Genomic DNA, 25,263 nt, shown 5'->3' with positions numbered 1-25,263 from the left:
GCAGCAGTTTATGGATTAAAACCTTCACCCCCACGGCAGTGTTTCACCTCCTGGGGTGGGACCACAATAGGGTAATTACATGCCACCTCATTAGAACCTCCAGCGGTGGATAAAAACACTCTGGGACGTGAAATGGCGTCAGGGGAATATTTGGTACATAATGAAGCTTTAGTGCAAATGCAGAGGGTTTGTCACTAATGTTCTTGCTTCACAGTATGGGGGTATTTTTTAATCCTTAGTGTGTGGTTGGGGGGGAGGTGGCTGGGTTCTTGCAGAAGCAGTTCAGGAAGTGGAGGTCCTAGGAGAATCTTGTTGCTGTTTAGGGAAAAATTGACATAAGAATTGGCAGCGAAGGAGAGGGCTCTTGAACTGGGATTGGAGTGTTAAGGACTAAACCTGTCTCATGAAAGCTAATGAGAAAAACCCTAGTTCTTAAAACAGACTTTAGAATATAGAATCGTGGAACGAACCACAGAATCACAGAATGGTTTGGTCTGGACCTTAAAGATCATCCTGCTGGACCCCCTCCTCCACCCCTTTTACTATCCCAGGTTGCTCCCAGCCCCATCCATCCTGGCCTTGGACACTGCCAGGGATCCAGGGGCAGCCACAGCTGCTCTGGGCACCCTGGGCCAGGGCCTGCCCACCCTCACAGACAGCAATTCCTTCCCAATATCCCATCCAGCCCTGCCCTCTGGCACTCGGAAGCCATTCCGTGTGTTCTGGCCCTCCATGCCTTTGTGAAAAATCCAGGAGGGAGATGTTTATGTTTGGGGTTTTTTAAACGTTTTGAAATCATAGGAGTTGAAAGCTGTTGTAGAATTGCTAAGGTTGGAGGTGACTTCTGGGGCTCATTTGGTCCTACCTCCTATTACATCCTTGGTCTGCCCAGGAACCCTTATAATCTCTCTGGACTGTGACTTGTGTCCTCTGCTAAGGGACCCTGGAGTCCTTGAAGAGCCTTTTCCCTGTCTCCTGCACTGGAGTTTCACCTGCCTGGATCCATAGCTTTTAGAACCTCTTGATTTTGCTCTGATGCCAGAGGAACAGTGAGAGTTCATGTCCCCTGCTCAGAAAAGGCCTTGGCCAGAAACCAAGGCCACCACAATGGTGGGACGCTGACGTGCTGTAACACAAACTGATGAGCCCAAAGAGGTGGGAAAGGGCAGAAGGGCATCCAGGAGAACCTCCCTTCTTTTGGGCTGTGAAGGGTGGATGCAGTCACTGTGGGGCTAAGGGGGAAATAATTTGGGAAAAGAGTAGAGTCTGTCAGAAGAAATGAAGGATGGAGGCTGTCTTCTCTAAATCCAGTTGTGGGAAGATTGCTTGGATGCCTGGAATGGATTTAGGGTATGGTTGCACTTGTGGAGGGAGTTACTTTGGTGGAGGGGACAGCGCACTTTGGAAGACTGTGAATGCTTTGAGTTCTGAGGAAATGTGGAGTGACTTGCACTCTCTGAAGAGGAGCAGCCAGTTGGGATTGGTTTTTCAAGAGGTTTAAGTTATCCTTAGAGGAAACAGAAAACTTTCAGAAGTGCAGTCGAGTGTCTGTCAGAGCTGGATGAGCTGTCCTGCTTTTCAGGCTGAAACTCCATGCCATGTGGGAGTGCTGCCGGTCTTCCAAACCCTTCCCAAGTGCCTTGGACAATGCTCTCTGGCACAGGGTGGGATTTTTGAGGCGGTCCTGTGCAGGGCCAGGAGTTGGACATTGTTAGTCCTTGTGGGTCCCTTCCAGCTCAGGATATTCTGTGGTTCTGTTTGGGAGTGCAGTGAGAGGTTGCTGTGGATGCCCAGGTTTCTCCGTAAGATGTCCTGCTGGTACCTCACTGTTTCCTTGTTTTCACCTATGCTGTTGGCATGGGAATGGGAAGGAAAAAAATAATGAAAACAGAAGTGTCCATTTCCAGTAAGTGCATCCAAAAGGGTTCATTCAAGAACAGGCTGATTGGAAGGGTTCACATGTCAATGTCATCATCGTTGTCCAAGATTCCTGAGGGATCTTTCTGCTGTGGAGCAGCCTGACCCTGAGGCTGCCAAAGGGAGATGTGTCTCACCAAACCCATGAAGTCCTGCATGTTCTTGAGCTCCTTTGTGGCTCCATTCTGTGTTTCATGGCACGTTGCCACTGTGTTATGCTGCTAATGTGCCAAATGCATTTTCTAGCGCTGTTGAGAAGATGCTCTTTAACCTTTGCTGTGTCCTTCTGTCAAGTGCCAGGAACACTTTACTCCACTGCAGGCCGACTGGTTTTCATCCCGCTTGTCTCTGTGCATCGCTGCGAACCTGGGGATCTGAGCAAATGTGTTTTCCTTGTCTGGACTCGTTAGTTTTTTGGACATCAGAAATTAGCACATGGCCTTCCTGTCCGGGGGGGATTTCTGCTCCACGAGCAGATACACAGAGGTTGGACCCCTGGGCTTTCCTCTCGGGCGGGCCGCTCAATGCGTGGGCAGAACAGCCTCCTCTACGTCACACTGTCAGCTCTGATGCCTTCAAAGTCAGGCACATCACTTGTAGTGGAACGTGTTTCTGGAGTGCAGAAGCAGCCCAGGCTCTTTTCAGGCTTTAACTTATATTGGAGTGCAACGGATAAAAGAAATAAAATGTGAATGGTTCCTACCATGTTTTCTGAGTGTTGGCATTTAGATCATTAGGTTTGAATCACAGAATCACAGAATGGTTTGGGTTGGAAGGGACCTTAAAGCTCATCCAGTTCCACCCACTGCCATGGGCAGGGACACCATCCACTGTCCCAGGCTGCTCCAAGCCCCGTCCAACCTTGCCTTGGACACTGCCAGGGATCCAGGGGCAGACACAGCTGCTCTGGGCACCCTGTGCCACCCTCGCAGGGAGGAGTTTCTTTCTAATACATAATCTAAATCTACCCTCCTTCACCTTAAGCCATTGACCTTTGTTTCTTTTATCCATTTAATTGTCCTTCTGTTGGAGGTGGTGGTGGAGGGAATCTCAGCCTTTATGCCAGGTGGTTCCAAGCATCTCTTCATCTGGCTGGCACGTTCTCGGGGGGTGCTTGATGCTGGGATGCAGAATGGGCAGATGGATCCTGTGAGGCTGGCCCTGGCTGCAGTAGGTGGATGTGATTTTGGTTGCAGCAGCTCCTGGCAGCGCTGGGGACAGTAAATCTAGAGGGGAGGGGACCCTGCCCGTGACAGGTGGAGGCGTGGCGGGGACAGATGAGCACAGGCAGTGACCTTGTGCAATTCCTGGTATCAGCTTTATCCTGTTTAAGGATTCCGTACAAAACTCGCAAGGCAGTCGCTTTTCCTCTTGCCCATCCCCTGAAAAAAAGATGAGATATCCTCTAAATAACTTCCTCAGTTGCTCTAAGGGCCTCAAACTGCCAAGCTAATACCAAAAGCTGTTATAATAGTGCAGATAATGGCCATGTTAGTTTTTATCTCTGGAACTTGGTCCCTATCAGGTGCTTCTCAGGCAGCTAAAAATACTCAGGCTGCAGGACGGTGAGCAGGGTATGGCATACCCTCATTCTGGGAGGCAGGAGCGATGCCTTTGAAGTTCAGTTCCGAGATAAGCGGGTTTTTCAGCAAAGTGGATGGTCTGGAAGAGAGCTGGTGCAGGATAAATCTGGCTCAAGGTGGCTGCAGTGCTCCTGCTCTGCACCTGTGGCTTACTCCTGCCTGGGAGGCACCCAGTGATAGCTCCAGAAAGGATGTTTTTGCATGTAAATATTAAATATAACCCATGAAAAGAAACACATCTACATTTATATGACCCCATAGTTTAAACATGCAAGTCTTACCTTGCATAAATAAAATATGTATATAATTGCATAGCTAAGTGCCTTTCAATATTTATAGTCTGTGTTATTTCTGTATATATCCATAATTGGCTACACTTAAAAACCATAAAATATAAATAAATATGAGGGAACATGGCTTGCATGAGAGGCTGCTGCTTTTAATTCACCCTCATTAGCAGGGATTGGCAGGAGATTCTTATCCTTCTGTCCAGAACCCTTCTGACATGTTTTAGTTTGCTGTCATGAAATCAAAGGCTGTTTCAGAACAGCATAAAGAAATATTCCTCACCTGTCTCATGTTTTCCTTCTTCATGTTCTCTGTCCCTATTTCCTCTGTCATTTTTCATATAAAGGTCTATGTGAAGTCCTGATGGATGATCCAGAGCTCTGCCTGCTGCTGCACAGTTGTTCTGTGGTTTCTAGGCTTTGTCCCATCTAAGTTTAGATATTGCCTGAGACTTTTCTTCTGAACCATCTCTTTTTCTAACCTAATTATACAATTAGCCATTTTTCTTGTTAAAAAAATATATGTGTGTGTGTGTGTGTATGTGTATGTGCAGCCACTGCTGTGCTCAGCAGTGATCCATGGGATGGGGATGAACCTCGTCAGAGGTGGCTCTCAGACCCCAAAGGAACGGCTTCACTCCTCATTTCCTTTGGTTTTCAAGACTGGGCTGGAAAAGTACAAAATAAAAGATATGTACAGGTGCTTTCCTCAAGTGCCCAAATGTTTTTTGGAGAGTTTTTGGGGGGTTTTGGCTGGTTAGCGGAGAGGGACCTAGGCATATCCTAAAATAATGAGTTTTTATGTGAAGTGTAGAGATGTATTTAGTATTAGAAGGTGCAGCAGGTTGTTATATGCTGCTATGCAGCTGTGTGTGCTTAGAAAATAATAAAATAAAAATAAAATTCCCCGATCTTGAAAGTATATTGCACTGACTTAATTTCACCCTTGTTTAGTGGGTGAAAACTGCAGGTGCTGGGGAGGAAGGGAAGCTCAAGCCCTGCTTTAACTGATTTGTGGAATTAGCCCATTCCTTTGCTGCACAGGTAGTTCTGTGAGGGTTTTTTAAAGTCCCTGCCACTTTTTAGGATGTTTCCATTCTCTGCCCTATCCTACCAAGCCAGTTTCTTGGGCAACACCTGGTATCTTGGTGTACCATGGCCAAATGATTTCAAAGGCAGGTCCACACAGACCTCTGCACCCTGATTTTGGTATAAACAGGAGGCAGAAGGAGGGTTTGGCATCCAGGACATCCGTGGCACAGGAGGTTGGATGGGTGGGAAGGGGAGAAGGGAATCATTTGCCTGCAGTAGGGCAGGTGTGTGGGTCTGAAGTCCCAACCCTATAACTGGGGTTAAAGCATCCTGGAATTGGGATCTAAGTGGTCCCAGCCCAAGCTTGCTGAAGCTTCAGTTTTCTGAAGACTTTTAATTTTATTTTTATTTAATTTAGATACTTTAGAATCACCATTGTATTAGCATTATTATTTTAAATTAAATAAAACATAACTTCATGCATGTGGCCTCACGTGGCAGTTTCTGGAAGCTATTCTGTCACCTAAAATAGCATTAAAAAATAATGTTGGTGCCTGAGTAATTAATGTATCTTAAGTGTAAAAATACTTCCTTAATATTTCTGGGTTATATATTAGTGGGTTTTTGTAGTTGTTTGGGGCAGGGGGTATATTTGGGGTTTTGGTTTGGGTTTTTTTGTTTGGTTCTGGGTTTGTTTCTTTTGGGGTTTTTTTGTTTGTTCTTTTTGTTTGGTTTTTTCGGGGGGGGGGAGGTATTGGGTTTTTTGTTGGTCTTTGGTTTGGTTTTGTTTGTTTTGGTGGCTGATTTTGGGGGTTTGGGTGTTTGGGGTTTTTTTGTTGTTTTTGGGGTTTTTTTTGTTTGTTTTTGTTTTGTTTCAGGGTTTGTGGTTTGTTTTTGGTTTTTTTTGTTTTTTTTTTTTGTTTGTTTTGGGGTTTTTGGTTTGGTTGGTTTTTTGTTTGTTTGGGATTTTTTGTTTGTTTGTGTCGTTTGGTTGGTTCGTTTCGCCGTTTTTTCCTACAAGAGCCGTTCCGGCTGCTGGAACAGAACCGACATTTGGGTGTTTCCTGGCTGGAAAGGCAGTTTCAATATGTTTGTCACCAAAGTACATGAACACAAAGCTCCACCTGGCCCTGGCACTGTCCCCTTTGTCCCCGTGCAGGTGCCCAAGGGCACGGACCAGAACTGGGCGCAGAAGCTGTACGACCGCCACGCCGCCAGCCAGCACTTCCAGAAGCCACGCATGTCCAACACCTCCTTCATTGTCCTGCACTTCGCTGACAAGGTACCTACCTGGGAAACACACACCAGGGACAGGAAAGCCTCCCACAGGGAAATCAGCTGATAGCCCCTGTGAGCTGCTCCTTGGTGACTGCGGCTCGGTGCTCAAATCTGCATCAGCTCTGAGGAGGTCAGCCTTCTATCTGTGGCTCTGAGCTGTGCATTGTCGTGGCTTCTCGAGTAGAGAAAAATCCTCTTTCCCAAAGCTGCAGTGAAATGGATTTCTGTAAGGGCAGCTTGGCAGAAAATGTGTTGGAAATGTGTTTGAGGAGCAGGAGCTGTAAGTGTCAGCAAGGCATAGTGTGGGAGGAGGTGAGAGGTGTTCCTGGGCAGATCTTACCATCCTGAGGGAGAGGATAGCAACTGTGGCACTAAACTGAACCAAATCCCAGTGCCTGGTGCTCAGGGGTTTTGTCTGTGGGCTTCAGCTTCACTGAAGCCCTGACGTGACAGGTGTCAATCACAACAAATAGGAATCTCAAAAGTTTGCACACATTTGTTAGAAAAAAATGAAAAAGATCAACCCAGGGATGTGTCTGCGGAGATGGACAACATCCAGGTGCTGCGATGCCATACAGGTACTTCTTCTAACCAGGTTTGCCCTGGATGCCAGAGGCACTTTTGTCTTGGAGTGGCTTTATGATGTGTATCCCATGTCTCTGCCCTATGCCCAGAAATTAATTTTTGTGCCTTTCTATGCCTTTAAACTGAGCCTGAGAGGGGGAAGAAAAAACAGCAAAACTTTTTTAAAGCAGTTTGCAGCTTGTTCAAGGTCACACAGAGATAGAGACTCTTTTTGCCAGCTGCGGTGGGGGAGTGAGGAAGCACCCGGCTTGTGGTTTTTTTTCCAGTCAGCTTTTGGCCAGTTGTTCAGTTTCTTGTTCTCTGGAGAGAGACGGAGAGTTGAACTTTTTTTCCTTCCCTGGAATTCCGGATTTTCTCGCTTTTCTGCTGGACTGCTTCAACCTCAGAGCACATCAGGAGGACTTTCCATCGAGCACAGAGGGCCTGGCCCTGGGCCAAGCCCCAGCTCTGAGGAGACCAAAGGGAGGACTCTGACACTTACCCAGGATTTTTCTCCATAGCGAATTTTCATTATTCAGCATTATTTTCCTTTTCCAGTGGGTTTGTTAAATAAATAGTTTTTATCTCTTTCACTTTCCTTCGAGGAAAATTTATTTTTCCCAAACCTGGTGGGGGGAGGGGTGGTTGTGCCTTCTCTCAGAGGATGCATTTCTAAATTTGGCCAAACTGGCACAACTTTCCATGGCAAAGGTTGGTACTCACCTTTCCTTAGGCAAGTGGTTTTGCATATGGATCGCTCACAAACAATACTTCTTAGCAAGTTTTCCTCTTTTTTTAAATATAAAAAAAAAAGAGAAATTTTCTTCTGTTCTCTCTAAATTATTATTATTATTGGGTTTTTTAAAATTAAAATTTAAATTTTTTTAATTGCATCCCTGCCCTCTGCAATTTCAAAACCGTGGAGACCTACAAGAGACTTAGCCAGGGCGTATTTTGAGGTTTATTGATTAACTTACAAGGAGCTGAGGAGTGAACAAAAGAGAGGGTAGAGTTACTGATGATCCTTGCATTTTTTACCCCTGGTTTCCATACTGAGCAATTTAATGACTAAGAAACAATCTGTGTTTGCAGTAAGGGTTTTGCTTTCACTCAGATTCACTTCTTTTGATAAAAAGCGACCTTTAAATTCCAGTTGTTCCTTTCTCCTCTCAGGTTTTTTGGGTGAGCTCCTGATGGCAGGGGAGTGGTGGGAGCACCTTGTCCCTGTGTGTTTGGACTTGACCCTCTGAGCTTCTCCCCTTTGTGTCCTGGTAGGTGGAATACCAGAGTGAGGGGTTTCTGGAGAAGAACAGGGACACCGTGTACGAGGAGCAGATCAACATCCTGAAAGCCAGCAAGGTAAAAGCAGTGAGTCAGAGCACTCATCCAGGCTGGAGCTGAGCTGTGTCCCTGTGCCACGCCAAGCGGGCTGAGGGTGTGAGCATGCAGCTGCCCTCAGCCACTGACAGCAGCCAAAGAGCCAGATCAGTGGGGTGTGGAGCGGGGAGAAGGGGGGAGAGGAGGGTGCTGGGGGTTACAGTCACACCCATGTGTGGATGTGGGTGGTTGCGTGCAGTTGTCAGAATTCCTTCACTCTGGTGTTGGTGTCCTGTCAAGATGCATCTCAAAAATAGTTTCCAAACCTGCTGATGCTCTTCTTTTTTGGTCACCAAAATTAGGAACAGGTAGTTTTTGGGCATTGTAAATCCCACTTAACTCTTGCTTAGAGCTCCCCACCTGTCACCCATCACCCACAGAATCACAGGATGATTTGGGTTGGAAGAGAACTTAGGGATCATCTCATTCCAGCCCCCTGCCATGGGACACCTTCCACTAGACCAGGCTGGTCAAAAGCAAGGGGATTTGGGGTTAAAAGCCGCTGTCACCAGTGTTGTGTGTTTATTGTGGGTGGCCTTGCTGGTCCTATCCCCCCTGTATGTGAGAATAGCTTATCTTAGCTTCCTCTTAGTTGTAATCCATCATACTTGTCCCTGTGACTTCTAATTACTTTGATAATTACTATGCGAAAAGTAGAGAAATGTAACATGAACTCTGAGACACTCCAGCTGCTGTGGGGCTGTTTTACACCGCTGCCAATGTGTAACTTTAACAAATTAACAGATACTAATGATCACTCTTGGATGTCACTTGTGTCTTACAAGATTCTGTGCCATGTACCTTCCCTCTCCCAAGTGTTGTAGAAACAACTTGTCAACATCTCATTGCATCAAGTGCCAACGGGGATGTATTGACTGGCCTTGAATGCCACATCTCCTGGTAAAGGCTTTTTTGGCTCTTGGTGTTTAAAACCCCCTGTGGGCTGTGGGTTTGGTGGGATGTTGGAAGCAGAAGAGCTGTGGGGCTCTGAAGGCTTTGGAGTGGGTCATGCCTGCAGTAAATGACCCAGTGGGCAGTGGGCTCCAAGTCAGAGATTTGACAGTTTTCTGTACAAATTGAGGAGATTTTACATTGACTTCCAGTACCATACTCCTGTTCCCTGTCAGCATTTGGGTAGGTTGGGTTAAAAGTGTCAGTAACACAGACAGCTAAGGAATTTCAAATCTTTGTTGTTTTAAAACCAGACCAATAGTTCTTCCCTGCAGCCTTGAGTCTGTCAATTAATGAGCTGAAACTTTAAACAACCTCCTCTCTCCCAGGTGAAGCTTTTATTGAGGAGTTAGTGTGAAAATGCAGCCCTGCAAAGTCCAACTCACCATCCAGCAGCCAAAATCCAGGCTGCGTGACTCTGGGGCACCACTGTACCTCCAAACCTGGTGTGTGGTTTAAGGAAGGAATACATCTGCTTTCCTCCAAGCCATTTCAAAGCCTTCCACAGCATGGACCAGCATGTTAAGTTGGTTTAGGGGTTTTTTTGCATTACAGATTTTGAACCCCCCCTGCATGTTGCAAGCAAATGTGTCTCATATCTAGACTTCTCTTTGTGACACCCTTAGGTTTATTGCTGGCTGTGACCTTCTAAATGCCACCCTGAATAAGGAGTGGGATGAAGGGAGATGGAGGAAGCATTATTTTTAGGAGCGTTTTAAGCAGGAGTTTGTTCCTGTCAAAGTTAGGAGAGATGAGAATGGGAAATTATTTAACTGCTGTCAGTGGCTTGGCTGTTTCACAGCAAGGAATTCATGTGAAGATGGCAAGATGAGCAATTTTCTCATCCATGGGAGTAGTTGTGAAACTAATAACTGTGAAGCTGGGCTTTAATAATGCCCAAATCAAGAGCTCTGCATGTTCAGGAAGCTTCCCAGGGTAAAAACTGGGCGTGATTAGAGCTCATTAGAAATTCCAGGTAACCTCCAGGAATAATTGATGCTGTATGATTAATTATTTAGCCAGTACTGAACTTGCTCTTGGAGTCAGTGCTGCAGAACTGGCGGTGTCTGATAAGGATTTCTGTTTGACTTCTTCCTGTTGGTGTAGAGGAGAGATTGTAACTCATTGGAGCAGTGTGTTCCCAAGTGGTGGAGACCCTGGAAATCATTCCCTAAAAACAGAGATATAAAATAAAGACTCTCTTGTCATATATAGGGACCACAATATAGTAGCAGAGCAAGCTGGACTTTTGTTTAATAGCTGGGTTGGAAGGGATCTTAAATCCCATCCAGTGCCACCCTCTGCCATGGGCAGGGACACCTTCCACTATCCCAGGCTGCTCCAAGCCCCGTCCAGCCTGGCCTGGGACACTTCCAGGCATCCAGGGGCAGCCACAGCTGCTCTGACCCAGCACAAAACACTCTGAAATGCACTTCAGTCTGAGAACCTTTGAGAGATAGTTTGATGAATTCCTACCTTTAAGCCATTCCCTTAACAACATGCTAGCAGTGGCTTCTATCAGCTCGTGTTGATCCTGTGCTGTTCTGGGAAGAAGAGCAGCAGGAGCATCATCACCTTCCCCCTGCAAATCCTTCGGCACCTGATGATCTCTTGCTGCCCCTAACCCCTGTCTGCCAGCAGATCATTACACTGGTTTTTTGCCTCTTGGCTGCTGTGTGCCCTCCAGGGCTATAAACAATTAAAAACAATTTTGTTTTGCTGTAAAAAGCAACCTGGTCTCACCGAACCAGAAAAGGCAGTGCTGAGTCTGCTGCCCAGATGTGTAGATTTAACTAAAGCTCAGATTTGTGCTGCAGAGGGCTGTGCTGCGAGGACTTTGTCCTGTCCTCAGGATCAGGCTGGCACACAGCATTCCCTGCCCTCTTCTTTGCATTCCCACTAAAGCAGTAAAGAGGGCAAGGGGGAACACTGAATTTAACACAGCAAGGACCTGAGCACCTTCCTGTCAGCAAGCGCATCGCTGACGAAGCACTCCCACCAAGGCAGAACTGCCTTCTGCTGATTAGAATGTAATTAATGCCATCAACAAGATGGTGAAAGAGACTTTATAAAGCAGTTAATTAGTTCTGTAAGCACTGGTCAGCCAAAACAGTTGAGAGCTGATGTTCTTTGAATTAAGGAAAATTATTTGAATGCTGATGGAAAGCATACAGGCATGCTGTGAAGGTATTACATTCCAGTTCTCTGTAATTACAAATAATGCACCAATGGTTTTGACTCTGCCAGCTGGGGAGGAGGGTTCTGTCTTTTCTTACTTATGCCCTGGAACCTGTGGAATGGTTCCTGCTAGAGATGATCCCAGTTTCACCAGATTTGCATTATGCAGGCTGAGAGCTTGGCTCTGAGATCCTTCTCCAGCACTTATTCAGGAACAAGCACTGCTGTTATTGATAGCAAGTGGATGGAGGGATCAGTGGCACTCCCAGCTCTGTTGAGAAGATATTTTGAAGCCCAAGGTTACATCCAGGGGTTTTACAACATCATTAGGTGTGAGGTAGTAACACAGTGCCTGTGTTGGATGTCTTCATCAGTACATGTGCCATCCATACGTCCCATGTTTGCAGGAGTCAGAGCATCCCAGATGGTGATGAGTCATCCACAACAACTGTCAGGGTGTCTTTCTTAGGCATAGAGGGCCAGGTGAAGAACGTGGGAGCCTTTATTTTGGTAGGAGTTGAGGGAGCTGCAGAGATAGTAGTGAAAGCTGAGAGTATGAAGCAGACCCTTAGCAGGCCTGCAAGCAATTTGCTCATGCAATGCAAACCATTTCCTTCCCACAGTGGTGTTGAGGCTGCTGTACTAACAAGCTGTGAGAACAGCCTACAGGACAGGGCTGGAAGCGTTCCTGTTTCAGCCCAGGGATGTGGCAGAGAGCCAGGCAGCCCTTCACGGCACTGGGCTGTCTGTTTGTGTCTGAAAAGCGGTAAACCAGAGCACTCTTCCTGGGATCTTAATGGAAACACAACCAGGTTGGGCTTTTGGAGGAGCCTGAGGTGGGGACAAGAGTGCTGTGCAGCTGCCACTGCCTTGTGCCAGTGGTTTTGGGGTGGATGTGTTGGGCATGGTGTGCTGTGGATCTGGGGAGTGTGGTTCTCTCCCTCAGGTGCTCCAGCGTCCATGCTGGGAGACATCGTGGGTGCTTTGGCAGTGTCACCAGGCTGGAGCCCAGCTCAGGTGGTGATACATCACATCCCACCTGCAGAGAGGTTTTCTTACATTTAAGGATTTCCCCTTTGAATGTAAGTGCAGCTGTGGCAATAGCCAGCGTGGGTACGTAGATGGATTCCAGATGTGGAAGTGTAACAGCCCTGCTAACCAGACCAGATTTACGGGGGCTTACTTAATATTCAGGTTCCCCAGCCTAATGTAAATTTGAATGCTCCCTAAATAATAATAATAATAAAGGTATTAACTGCATTTACCAGCTCACCTGTTCTCCTGTTTATGAAGCGGAAATGTTGCTGCTGGCTTGCCAGAAATCCCACACTTAGGGATCTGATGAGCTAGATGTGGTGCTTCCAGGGCTGTGGGATGGCAGTGCTGCTGCCACCCTGCTCGTTCACCTGAAAGGTGGGTAATTAGTGAGGAAGTGCTTGTGTTGCTCTATTGTTTGGAAAAGCAAGGGTGCCTCTGGGGCTGTGGTGGGAGCTGGAGATCTTTTCCTGGGGTATGTGCTGTGCAGGCAGCATCCTTGCTTGGTCAGGGCTGGATGAACACCCTGAAACAAGGTCTTGGGAGCAAGAGTCACCTCATGTTCAGGAGGTTTTGAGCCCTCACGAGACTTCGGCAATCCAGCCTCCTTTATTTTTTGGCTAATTCAATTTAATGTGCACATTTCAAGGTTTTGTGAACTACAGCACAGAATGGTCAATGGTCCTGCTGATGGTTTATGTAGACAACTCTTCTTGCTTTCACTTTCTTGCCCTTTTTCCCCTTCCAGGTTTAGGATGAATGAGAAATGACGTGAACAATGGGAGTTGGGTGGGTTCATTCCCCAGTGAGCAGGGCCAGAGATGCTCAAGTGTTGCCTTTTGTTTTAGCATCAGATGGTAGCAGACTTATTCCAGGAAGAGGACACTGTGCCCACCACTGCCGTGGGAAAGGGAACACCCCGGATCAGCGTCCGCTCTGCCAGGCCAGCCTTCAAAGCTGCCAACAAGGAGCACAGGAAAACAGTGGGACACCAGGTAATGTATGATTTGAGTGAGTCAGTCAGCGAGAGAGAAATCCAGTTAAGATCTTGTTGCTTCAGTTTGAAGAAGAGGTAAATAAAAAGCTGTTGATGGTGGAAAGAGACTTTCCCACAATCCATGTTCAACTGGTGCGTTTTGGATGGTTTCTAGCAGTGCCTCTGGAACAACAGGCTTGCGTAGTCTTGACTGAAAGCACCTGAGATGTGGTCTGGGGAGGGTGGAGGCCACTCTGGGATTCACTGGACTGTGTCCCAATGTACTGTGGAGCTCATAAATTGAAACCACTTCAGAAAAGGAGCATTTTTCCCCGTGTGGGCAGTGAGAAAGTTCCACAGGGGCACAGAGAGGTTGTGCTGTCTCCATCCTTGGAGATGTTTCAAAGACCCAACTGGGCAGAGACCCAAGCTTTGTTGCCCATGAACCTCTTTGAACTGGAAGCCCTCAACCCCCCAGTGTCTTCTCTGAATTCCCCCTGCCTTGTGCTGGGTCGATGGCGAGGTTCACGCTGTGTCACACCCGCACAGGTGGCTTGTGGCACCTGCTGGCTGGGGCTGCGAGGTTACAGCACCTCCATCCATCCTCAAGACGAGTGGTTTTGTCTTTCAGTTCCGCAACTCCCTGCACCTGCTGATGGAGACCCTGAATGCCACCACCCCGCACTACGTGCGCTGCATCAAGCCCAACGACGAGAAGCTCCCCTTCAAGTAAGTGGCACTGCAGATGAGCAAATGAGTTCAGCTTTATAGAAACAGAGCGTGCCTTGGGCTCCTCCTCCTGCTGAAGAGCTTGCTCCCTCCTTTTCATGTTGTTCCTCTAACTGGAAGGTCCGTGTGGGTTGCTGGAGTCACCTTTTTGGGTTTCAGTATATGGGGTTCGTGCCTCTGAAATGAAGAATAATTCAGGTTCTAATAATTCATAGATACGCTCTGCTAATACTGAGCATCCTTGCTTTGCTGTAAGGGGGTCTTTGTGCAGTTTTCATCTTAGACTTACTTTGATTTAAATAATTCCAAACAGTGAAAAGAGAAAGGAATGAAAAAGCAGAGATAAACAGCGGGTTTGTAAAATGAACAAAAATGTCTTGTTCTTTCAATATAAACGTAGAAAAAGTAAAGACGTGACTTGAACTTCAGGCAGGTTTCCAGGTGAGCGAACAGCTGAAGCAAAAGGCCAGTCCTGATCTTCCTCTGTAGTTCAGAGACGTATCACAGGCAGCAAACGCTGTGAGCAGGTAGCTGTTAGCCCTGTTTGACCTCTTGGTCATGGATTTGTACCCGGTTTTCTTCCCTGTAACTCCAGGAAAGCTTGGCCATTAGTCTGCAGGGACTTTATAGATGCGATGTCCTCGAAAGGCATAAACTGCACGTGGTGACCTTTAAGGAAGAAGGTTGTAAACGTGATCCAGCAGCAGGGAGGCATTTCCCTCCAGCTGATCCAGTGCAGGCTGAGAGCTCCCGGTGAGCACAGTGCAGAGACTTAGGAGTCTTAGGACTTAGGAGTGCAGAGACAGCTCCAAGAGTGTCCTGAAAGGAGGGCAAAGCGTCCCTGAAGAGGCTCACCCTTGGTCATGATGTGCTGGTGGAGATGTATCCACCAGGAAGCCTCATGGCTTGACTCTTTACCCATGCAAACAGCAAAGTGAGGGGTATTAAGCATTGCAAGACATTCAGAAACTGGTTTATATTTACCCTATTTATAGAATCTGAGGAACATTGAGGTTGGAAAAGAGCTCCACGATCACCGAGTCCAAGCTGTGCCCGATGCCCACCTTGTCACCAGCCCAGAGCATTGAGTGCCACATCCAGGCCTTCCTTGGACATGTCCAAGGATGGGGACTCCAACACCTCCCTGGGCAGCCCCTGCCAAGGCCTGACAACCCTTTCCCTGGAGAAATTCCTCCTCATGTTCACCCTGAGCCTCCCCTGGCCCAGCCTGAGGCCGTTCCCTCTCCTCCTGTCCCTGTTCCCTGCCAGCAGAGCCCGACCCCCCCGGCTGCCCCCTCCTGTCAGGGACTTGTGCAGAGCCACAAGGTCCCCCCTGAGCCTCCTTTGCTCCAGCCTGAGCCCCTTTCCCAGCTCCCTCAGTTGCTCCTTGTAGGACTTGCTCTCTAAAATCGATTTGCTGATGCGTTAAAGTGGGATCTGGAGAAGCTGGGATGGCTGTATCTGTATTTCAGAGACACATGCTGGGAAATACACAGTGCTGGGAGGCATTTGTGAAGTGAAACATCATCAGCACTGCTCCAGGTTAGCACTGAAGTGGTGTCTGTAGCATTCAGAACACTTGGTGTTACGTTTGTTGTTCAGTGAGAAAACAAGTTTTCTCTTCCTAAAACATAATGTTTCTCAGCTCACAAGAGATTACATTTTTTATTAAAATGAGATGCTTACGCTGGAGAACAGAAAGGATGTAATGGCAGCCTTTCAGTACTTAGAGGGGCTACCATCAGGAGACCACCGTGCTCTCAACAGTGGTGTGTGATGGGAGGACAGGAGCCAATGGTCCCAAACTGACACAGGAGGTTCAGACTGGAGATAGGTAAACATGGTTTTTTTTCCCTGAGGACTGTCTGTCAATGGAGCAGTCTGCCCAGAGAGGTTGTGCAACCTCAGTCTGTGGTGGTTTCTGTCAGTTTTGGATGGATAAACCCCTGAGCTATGGATCTGCCCCTATAGCTGTCCTAGCTTTTGAACATAGGGGGTTGGACTGGAGACTTCCTCAGTCTCTTCTTCCTCAGGTCTCTTGCACCCTGCATTCCTACTTCACAACTTGCAAGATCTGTAATGGGGCTCAGGGGTGTCAGGCTCCCATCCTGGAGGACACCTTGGCAACCACACAGGGATGTTTGCTGCATCTGACTGCAGGCTGGATGTGAGGTAAATTTCTAGTGGAGAAGACTTCAAAAGAGAGATATGCAAGGGGAATACCTGGCTTCAGGTTGTTCCTCTGCCAATTTTCCTTTTAAATTCTGTTTCAGGCAGGGTTTGGGATCTTTTACTTGGGTTTCCAGGCCAAAAACAGCCAGCCAGGTGCTTCTACCTGCTATGGCAAGGAAAAGGAGTTCATAATAAGGTGAATTTTCCCACTTTTAAGGTGATTATTTCATTGCTGGAGCTGTTGCTGATGACTGCAGCTTCTCTGGTGATTGCATTTTATCCCCACTGAGCAGGGCTTTGCTGCTTTGCAGAGTTTCCCTTGGATACAACAGAGATTGCCCTGGGATCTTCCAGGACTGAAGCTTACCTGTCGATCTGCCAGTCCTTTTTATTATTTATTGTTATGGAAATTGCACCCTTGTGGGTTCTTCCTTGAAGTGAGTGACAGCCCAGACTGATTTTTCACCCTGCACAGTGTTTGTGGTGTTGCAGTGAATAACTTGCTTGTAGACTTGACAGGTCCAGGGAATTTAAAAAAGCACAGAGGGAGAAGAAGGGGACTGTTTATTTCATGCTGCTTTTGTACAGCAGAGAGCAGGCAGAATTATTCATGCAATCTTGACTTGCAGGTGTAAATACTTTGGGCTTTCAGAAAGGGAAAAGCAGGTTCTCATTATATGAGAAGCTTTGTTCTGGAAACCTCAGAACAGCTATGGACATCTGCATCATGTGAGTCCAGGCTTGATCCAAGGGCCTTTTCCAGTGCCTTCCAGAGCTGGAGAGCTGGAACCTCTTTGTGCATTTGGAGTCAGAGTGGAAGGAAGCAGCAGCCATGGGGGATGCTGGTACCTGGACTCACTCTGTGCAAGGATAGTCTGATCTGGGAGTGGGTTCTTGCTGGGATCCAGAGAAAGTACTGTCCAGGTGTTCAGCTGGAAGTTGCCATGAGTTTTTTTGGCACAAATTGCTGATGGAAATGAGATGCCAGTGGTAAGAGGTGATGCAGGCTTTAAAGAGGAGGGCAGAAACACCTTGAATTTCCACATGGTGCCTACCGAAGTCATTAGTCTGGAACATGAGTGCCACTCTTCTCAGTAAACTTAGTCTAGAAACTTGTGGGATCTGTTACTTACCTGGTTTTGGTATGGAATTGAATATATCAGACTTACTTTGCCATTGAATTTGATTTCTGCAAGTATGTCGTTGCCCTTATAGCTGCAGGAGTAATACTGCCTGGTTAACCAGGCAGCTTGTGGTGGGGTAGCCTGTTCCCTTCTTTATTGGGATTGTACTGCTTTACAAAGCCAGGTAGATTTTGGTTGTAGGCACTAATTAATTGCAGCAGATGGTCATCCTATCCCAAGAATACACTTGGCATTGATAGCAGGGTGGTAGCAAGGTTTTGAGTAACTTGCAAATCACACCACCTTTGTGACATGCAGAGAAAAGGTGTGACATTTGTGCAGCCTGTTCCCAAAGCCAGGCATGGGTTATCCTGAGGTTTGAGAGGGAAAGGCTGTGGACAGAAAGTATGGAAGTATGGCTTTATCAGCCACTACAGTAATGAGGAGAGAAGGTAATTCCTGTCTCTGGAAGAGTCACTCTCAGGTGGGCTGGGGAGGTGGGTTTCCTTTTCATGGTGTATTAATGTCTGTCCTAAATCTAATTTCAGGTTTGATCCAAAGAGAGCAGTGCAGCAACTGAGAGCCTGTGGAGTGCTGGAGACCATCCGGATCAGTGCAGCTGGCTTCCCATCCAGGTACTGGGCTGGGAATTCCCTGGGCTGTGCTGCTGCTGAGAATTACTCAGCAAGTTCATTGTACCCCATCCCTGGCAGTGTCCCAGGCCAGGCTGGATAGGGCTTGGAGCAGCCTGGGACAGTGGAAGGTGTCCCTGCCCATGGCAGGGGTGGCACTGGATGGGCTTTAAGGTCCCTCGCAGGCCAAACCATTCTGGGATTAACTGAGGTGAGGGAGGGAGAAGAAAACACTTGTGTTCTTAGGACAGTGTTTATTTAGGCTGGTTTATATCCAGGATAGATTTTCTGCTTTTTATATATATTTTTTTTTTTCATTTTGCAAAACCCCTGTTATGTCCTGGGTCCCTCAAATCTAAGAGATTCGTCATCAAGCAAAGAGCTGCAAAGTGGGGCTGACAGAGCGTGTGTTGTGCTGTGTTCAGTGTTCCAGCTGGTGCTTTCAGTTTGGTCCTGAGAGGCAATTTGCTCTGATGAAACCTCTGAAAAAGCTGATGTCTGGCAGACAAAGGAATCCAGCTTTGATCCCGTACCTAGGTGGACATCAAGTAACAAAACAACAGCTCTGGAAGCAAGCACTGCCCTAAAGGACTTTTTCTCTGCTTGCTTGAAGTCCCTTCCACTGTTCAATTTGCTTTTCTTCATGGTTTTTTTTCCCTGGCTTCAGACATCTGCTGCAATCCTTATTTCAGCCAAAAAAAATTTTAATTCTACTTGCAGAGAAGGAAAATAAGAGTTGTAAATAATTGTTGTAGACTTTCACACCGCACATCCAGAGCATCCTAAGCTTCAAACTCTTTCATCATAAAAAAGGAGGGTTACAGGTGGTGTGGCTCCTTCTGATTGTGACATAAAATTCAAAAGAGGATTTTAAGGCCTAATAAATCAGAAAACATAGACTATACATAAGTCCTGAAGATGACAAGGGCAAATAATTCTAAAAATGCATCAGCTGCATTTTAGTGCCAAGCAGCTTTGTGTTAATGTCAGCAAAGCCATCAGCCTTTTTATATGGAACAAAGAAGTTATAAATATGCTCAGAGAAGAGTCGGCTTAGCGTGATGTGGAACACCATGAGAAACTCCCTGTTCTGGATTTTGGGGAGGAGTGTGCTACTCTCACCTCCTGCAAAGCTGCAGAGGGTTTCTGGCAGCCGAGGGCAGCAGCTGCATGTTGAGATGAGGTGGCTCTCCTGCCCTTCACCGCTGTTGGCCAGTGACCTCCATGGGCAGGCCAAAACTGGTGATGGGGTTCTCCCTGACCAGCTGAGTCCAACTACTTAAAGAGGAAGAAGGGAAAATAGAAGAAGAAAAGTCGCAAGGAAACCAATTTCTCTCTGTCCTCTGCCGGTGTAGAAGGGTGGAGGTCTGGGTCCTCATGTTGGGAGTCTGACACTGTTAGAAGACCCAGCATCACCTTTGGCTCTCATCTCTGAAGTCTTGAGGGCTTCTATGGAAGTAGCAATAAAAAGCTGCTCCTACATTACATGATCACTAAGCCGTGGTGAGGAATTAAAAATTCCAGCCCATGGGTTGTCTTTTATTACCATCTTTGTTGCCGGACCAAATCTGACAGTCCTCTTGTAGTAAAAGCCCTGAAGCAATGAAAAAAGCTGGGTTTTTTCACATAGAAGAGGCCACAGAAAAGCAGTTCTTTGCTCTCCAAGCAGGCAGTCACACTGCCCAGCGCAATCTGGGCCCTGGCTCTGCCTGGTGGGTCCCAGGAGAGCTTGGGGAGCTCTGACCTGAGCTGTGTGTTTTATGAAGTTTGTTACTGGTCTTGTCATGGCTGCACGGATACCCTGTTCCTCTCCATTCATTATTATCCTACAGATTTGTAGTGTTTTTCCATTTCCATTTGTAGTGGTTTGGTCCAAAATACTCATTACTGTTTATCTGCTGTGAGATAAGAATTAGGAGAAATGCAAAGCAGGCACCAAACTTGAAAGAATATAAAGAAGTTTATTAACAAATCTAAAAGAGGGAAGAAAAAAAAAAATTATACCACCTTCAGAACTCTCCTCCTCCCCCCACCTTCCTCCCTTCTCCCACTGACAATGTAAAAAGACAACCCTTGAGATGTTCAGTCTGTTTACCACTTCCATAATAACCTTGTTTAGTCCATTTAGAAAGAGAAGTCTCTTCTTGCTCATGCTATGAAAACATTATCACAACGAGACAGCTGCCCACTTCCAAATATTGTTCAGTCCATTTAGGAAGAGGAGTCTCTCTGCCTGCATGTGAGTCCCTTCCCCCGACTTGCAGCTTTTCCCACAACTGCTTTTGAGGGTCCACTCTTGAAGTTTCTTGGGGTACAATTTTGAGGTTGAGCCATTCAGAAACAAAAACAGAGGCCCTTCTCCTTCCCTGGGAGCAAAGGGTCTTCATCATCTTCATCGTTAGGACTATCTCTGGGAGCATCTCTAGGTACTGAGGTTCTCTCCCGTTTGGAGCAAAAGTCCTCATCTGGTTCATCTCTAGGGACTGAGGTTTTCTCCTTTCCCATTTGGAGCAAAAGTCCTCATCTGGTTCATCTCTAGGGACTGAGGTTTTCTCCTTTTCCGTTTGGAGCAAAAGTCCTCATCTGGTCCATCTCTCCCTGTCCAAACTTCTCATGAAATTACAGCTGTGTCAGCATCTGCCTATCTCAGTGCAGGTGCTTTTGCTCACGAGTTGAACACTCCACCCCCCAGATCTTCATGAAATTACAACAGGATACTCTGATATAGCATAGCTTCACAACAGAATTTCAGCTTTAAGCATCTCCTCTCTCTCTTCCCTCAGGTTTTCAGCTCTTCACAGCAGTAAAAGGGTTAATCTCACCTCGGCCTTGCAGTTTTGCAGCTGGAATGTTGAATTTTCCTTATCGCAGTGGAGAGGGGGGAGAGCCGAGCCGCTCCGGCTGCCCACGGCAAGGCAGTGGGGGGGGTTCCACGGCTGGAACAGGTCCATGGCTCCAGGATGGCCGTGGCCTGGCCCAGCCTGGCCCAAGCAGGGCCTGGCCGGGCCCGCTGGCCCCCACACGGGGCCCGCAGCCACCTGTGCCAGCGCCGGAAATGAGAGAGAGCTTGGAGGGGGAGTTTGCCTATTCTTAAATGTGGATCACAGAGGTGTTCACAACTTTAAGTGGCTTAGAGAATTGTCCATATTCAAACTGGCCAGCTGATAGGTTCTATCAGTTCCCAGAGGAAACTGTAAGCACCCCTTAGCAAGGACGTCCCTTCCGGGACTATGCTTGCTAACCTATGCAGTTTAGTCCCTACAGCACTGAAATCAATGTAAAATTAGTAACTGGGGAGGGGGAATAGAAGGGAGAAACCTCTGCAGCACCTGGAGACCAGCCAGGCTCTATTGACGGCAGATAATTGCACTGACAGACCAGTGCAAGGACTTCTCCACCCTGACATAGTCTGAAGTGATGCTCTCAGCTCTGCTTGCATGCTTTTGGTTATGAGATCTTTTCTCAGGATGCTAAAAATACAGGACTCTTCCATCACTGCAACTTGTCAGCTCTTGTTCTTCCTCCAGGGACAAAAAAAAAAAAAAGTGTGCAAAAAGCTATTTCAGCCTTTCAGAGTGACCTTCTCCAAAGTTTGTGATGCTTGAAGGACAGATTTTTTGTATAGTTTAATATTTCTAGGAGATAATTGTTTATAGGATCAGCTGTGCACTAAATAAAATACTTGCTTTGGGCTCTGGTAGTTCTTCACCTTCCTTACTCACAACATTCCAGTCTTGAAAATCCAGACCCAGGAGCTGGACAATGTCATTGAAAGATTGTGAATAATCTGTGTATTAAAATTGACTTTACAGACCAGTTTGGGAAAAGGTGCAGTTTTACTTGTGATCTTTTCATCACAGTGTGCATTGATTATTCCTCTGTATTTCCTTATGTTTTGAGACAAGCTGATTTTATATTGCTTGATTAAGGATAAAACCAAAAAGGAGAGTCATTGCTTTAAATTTAAACCCCATGTGAAGGCTCTAAATTTGGAATACTTTAAAATAATAATGGAAAACTTGATCTTCATGACTTTTGCTTCACTTGGGTGTAAGCAATTTACCTGTAAAGCAACAGGGAATTTCCAAATTTGTTTATCTCAAGGTAGGTTTTATACAGAAACAATAGAAAAACTCTTACTTTCATCCTGTAATGGTTGCCTCTGAATATATTCCAGCATATTGTCACAAGAGTAACTTCTGAAGGTGGTGTGGCTTTGAGTCAGAGATCTCTGGATAAAACCACCTGCTGCTGAAGAGTTCAGTGGTTTGAGTCTTTAATAATTTTTTTTACCTCTAAGAAAAGAAATAATTTTTCATACAAGTTGTAGCTGTTGAACCCGAGAAAGTCACAGAGATCTGAAGCCTTGGGCTCCCCACTTAGGGTGTGCCTGGGTTTATTTTACCATTTCCGTGGTAGGCTGTGCTCTGGCTGTGTCTAAAATAAATTAAAAATGTATCATTTGCTTTGAAATGTTACACAACGGTTAAGAAATGTATCTGTTAGCATGTACATAAATGACTGTGATGAATGGACTGTCTGAGGTGCGTGTGTAGTAAATCTATCATCATCTTCCCAGGGTAAAGCATGGAAGATGTCTCTGTGCTGTAAAACCATTCATCTTCTTTACAGAAACTGGCTGCATAGAGATGAATCTACAGAGAACTAATTGGTGCAGATCTCCATGAATAACAAAATACTCTTTAAAACAAGATTTTAAATTGGTTCTCTCAAAACTGTACATTTTTTTCCTGCTGGTTATGGTGGTTTCCAAGTCAGTGGTCCAGCAGCAGTGGTCTCCCACCATGCCATGACTCTGAATAACCTCATCACTGCAGTTCTCTCTGAAATACCCTCATTGTAGTTATGTATTTATAGTTTAAGTATCCTTGGCATTTGGCTGCTTCCTCTGGTTGCTGGAGCTCACTGTCAGATGCAGCATTTTTGTATCAATTCAGTGTGAAATCCCAGCTGCTAAACTCTATAAACATTAAACACTTACAATTGAAAACTGTCATGGACATCCTTGGATATATAATTTTTTTTTTTTATAGAATGTGCCTTTAGCTGTCTGGCTGTCATTTCAGGATAACAAGACCTACAAATTGCTTTGGCTACCAACAGTTCTGTTTGCCCACTCCCAAAAAAGGTGTAATATGTAAATGGAGGGGTTTTCCCCCCTCATTCTTCCCTTTGAATATATTCCAGCTAATTTCAAGCCAGACCAGCCTGCATGTTTTAGAGCCAACTGAAAGGCAAATCTGTTCTGCTACAGTAAACAAGGCAAGAGAAATTTTCTCCCGGAACTGCAGTTTCTAAAAGAATTTGTAGTGGTTTGGTCTAAAATACTCATTACTGTTTACCTTCTGTGAGATAAGAATTAGGAGAAAAGCAGAGCAGGCACCAAACTTGAAAGAATATAAAGAAGTTTATTAACAGACCTAAAAGAGGAAAAAAAAAAAATCATACCACACTTTCAGAACTCTTCTCCTCCCCCCACCTTCCTCCCTTCTCCCACTGACAATGTAAAAAGACAACCCTTGAGATGTTCAGTCTGTTACCACTTCCATAATAACCTTGTTCAGTCCATTTAGGAAGAGGAGTCTCTCTTGCCCATGCTATGAAAGCATTATCACAACGAGACAGCCGCCCAGGTTGGTTCTCTGCTCGCATTATGTGTGAGTCCCTTCCCCTGACTTGCAGCTTTTCCCACAACTGCTTTCGAGGGTCCACTCTTGAAGGTTTTTGGGGCACAATTTTAAGGTTGAGCCGTTCAGAAACAAAAGTTCTCTTCACCCATCTCTGGGAGCATTTCATCTCTAAGAACAGGGGCCCTTCTCCTTCCCTGGGAGCAAAGGGTCTTCCTCATCTTCATCATTAGGACTATCTCTGGGAGCATCTCTAGGGACTGAGGTTTTCTCCTTTCCCATTTGGAGCAAAAGTCCTCATCTGGTTCATCTCTAGGAACTGAGGTTTCTCCTTTCCCGTTTGGAGCAAAAGTCCTCATCTGGTCCATCTCTCCCTGTCCAAACTTCTCATGAAATCACAGCTGCGTCAGCATCTGCCTATCTCAGCGCAGGTGCGTTTGCTTACGAGTTGAACACTCCACCCCCCAGATCTTCATGAAATTACAACGGGATACTCTGATATATCATAGCTTCACAACAGAATTTCAGCTTTAAGCATCTCCTCTCTCTCTTCCCTCAGGTTTTCAGCTCTTCACAGCACTAAAAGGGTTAATCTCACCCAGGCCTTGCAGCTGGAATGTTGCTTATCGATATCAGTCACATGATCTTTGCTGGAAAGCGGTGCTGCTTCAGCTGAATCTTGGCTGCACTGGAGAGGGGGAGCCGAGCTGCTCCATCTGCACATAGCAGGGCTGTGGGGGGGTTCCTCAGGTGGAACAGGGTCCATTGGCTCCAGGATGGCCGTGGCCTGGCCCCCACATGGGCCCCGCAGCCACCTGTCCCAGTGCCAGAAATGAGAGAGAGCTCTTCCTGGGGTTTGACTATTCTTAAATGTGGAGCACAGAGGCGGTCATGATTTTAAGTGGCTTAAAAAACTGTCCATATTCAAACTGGCCAGCTGATAGGTTCTGTTAGGTCACAGAGGAAGCTGTAAGCACCCCTTAGCAAGAACATCACTTCCGAGACCATGCTTTGCTAACCCATGACAGAATTTCATGTCAAATCTTGGCTCAGAGATTGAACCTGCACCCCTCCAAACATGTTTTGACTCCTCTGGAAAGATCAGTATAGTCCAGCTCCTTCCTGCTTAAAATATTGACCCCTTCAGGGGAGGATGCCACATGGTGCTGCCAGGATTTCTTACATAAAACTGGGTTTGCTCAGCACCTGGGATGGTCTTGGGTGATGGGAACAGTGAATTTGTTTACCCTGAGTGGAAATATTTCACATCCAGGTATTTTAAGGCACCAAAAGAAACCATATTATGGTTAAGAGTTTGAAGCTTTTTTGACCTATTACACTCCTTTCAGCTGTTCACTCAGTGCAGCTGGTGTAACATGGCTGTAATAACCCTGAAACAATGGGTTGTGGATATTTTGGGCAGTTGCTGACTGCTTGGAAAGATGCTTTTTGGAGGCTTCCTTAGACTGTCACCCCCAGTTTTCTAACCACGCTCTCCTTTTAATTTGACATTGAAATAAACCCAGCTGGCTCTGCTCAAGTTCATAACCCCTCGATTTTGGGCAGAAGCAGCCCCTTTGCTTTGCACCTGGCTGCATTTTTGTGGAAAACATCCAGATCTGGTTTAAACTACAGAAAAAAAATTGCTTTATCTGTGGTGTGTGCTATGGCTTATTCCCTCTGTTTCCTGCAGATGACAAAGATTTTGCTGGGATGACCAAGTCTCAGGCTCCCAGCCAGGCATCCTCCTTGCTGCGTGAGCCCAAGGAGGGTTTTTTCC

At 46.4% G+C, this 25,263-nt stretch overlaps 2 protein-coding genes across 2 annotated transcripts in view; both read left to right on the top strand.

Moving 5' to 3' along the window:
• Window positions 1-25,263, top strand: part of LOC309585102 (large ribosomal subunit protein uL22) — a 369,655-nt gene that overhangs the window by 159,105 nt on the left and 185,287 nt on the right. The gene's annotated exons all lie outside the window — the stretch shown is intronic.
• MYO5B (myosin VB) overlaps window positions 1-25,263 on the top strand; it is a gene marked incomplete at both ends in the record, with an annotated part of 146,343 nt that overhangs the window by 70,847 nt on the left and 50,233 nt on the right. The window contains 5 exons of the mRNA XM_082301027.1: window positions 5,979-6,101; window positions 7,937-8,020; window positions 13,051-13,197; window positions 13,810-13,907; window positions 17,752-17,838. Coding sequence (XP_082157153.1) covers window positions 5,979-6,101; window positions 7,937-8,020; window positions 13,051-13,197; window positions 13,810-13,907; window positions 17,752-17,838 — 539 coding nt within the window. The remainder of the gene's footprint in view (window positions 1-5,978; window positions 6,102-7,936; window positions 8,021-13,050; window positions 13,198-13,809; window positions 13,908-17,751; window positions 17,839-25,263) is intronic.

The sequence above is a fragment of the Coloeus monedula genome, assembly GCF_965178545.1.
Source record: "Coloeus monedula genome assembly, chromosome: Z".
Classification (NCBI taxonomy): Eukaryota; Metazoa; Chordata; class Aves; order Passeriformes; family Corvidae; genus Coloeus; species Coloeus monedula.
Note: the sequence above shows the minus strand (reverse complement) of the source record. Positions and strands in the feature narration are given on the sequence as shown.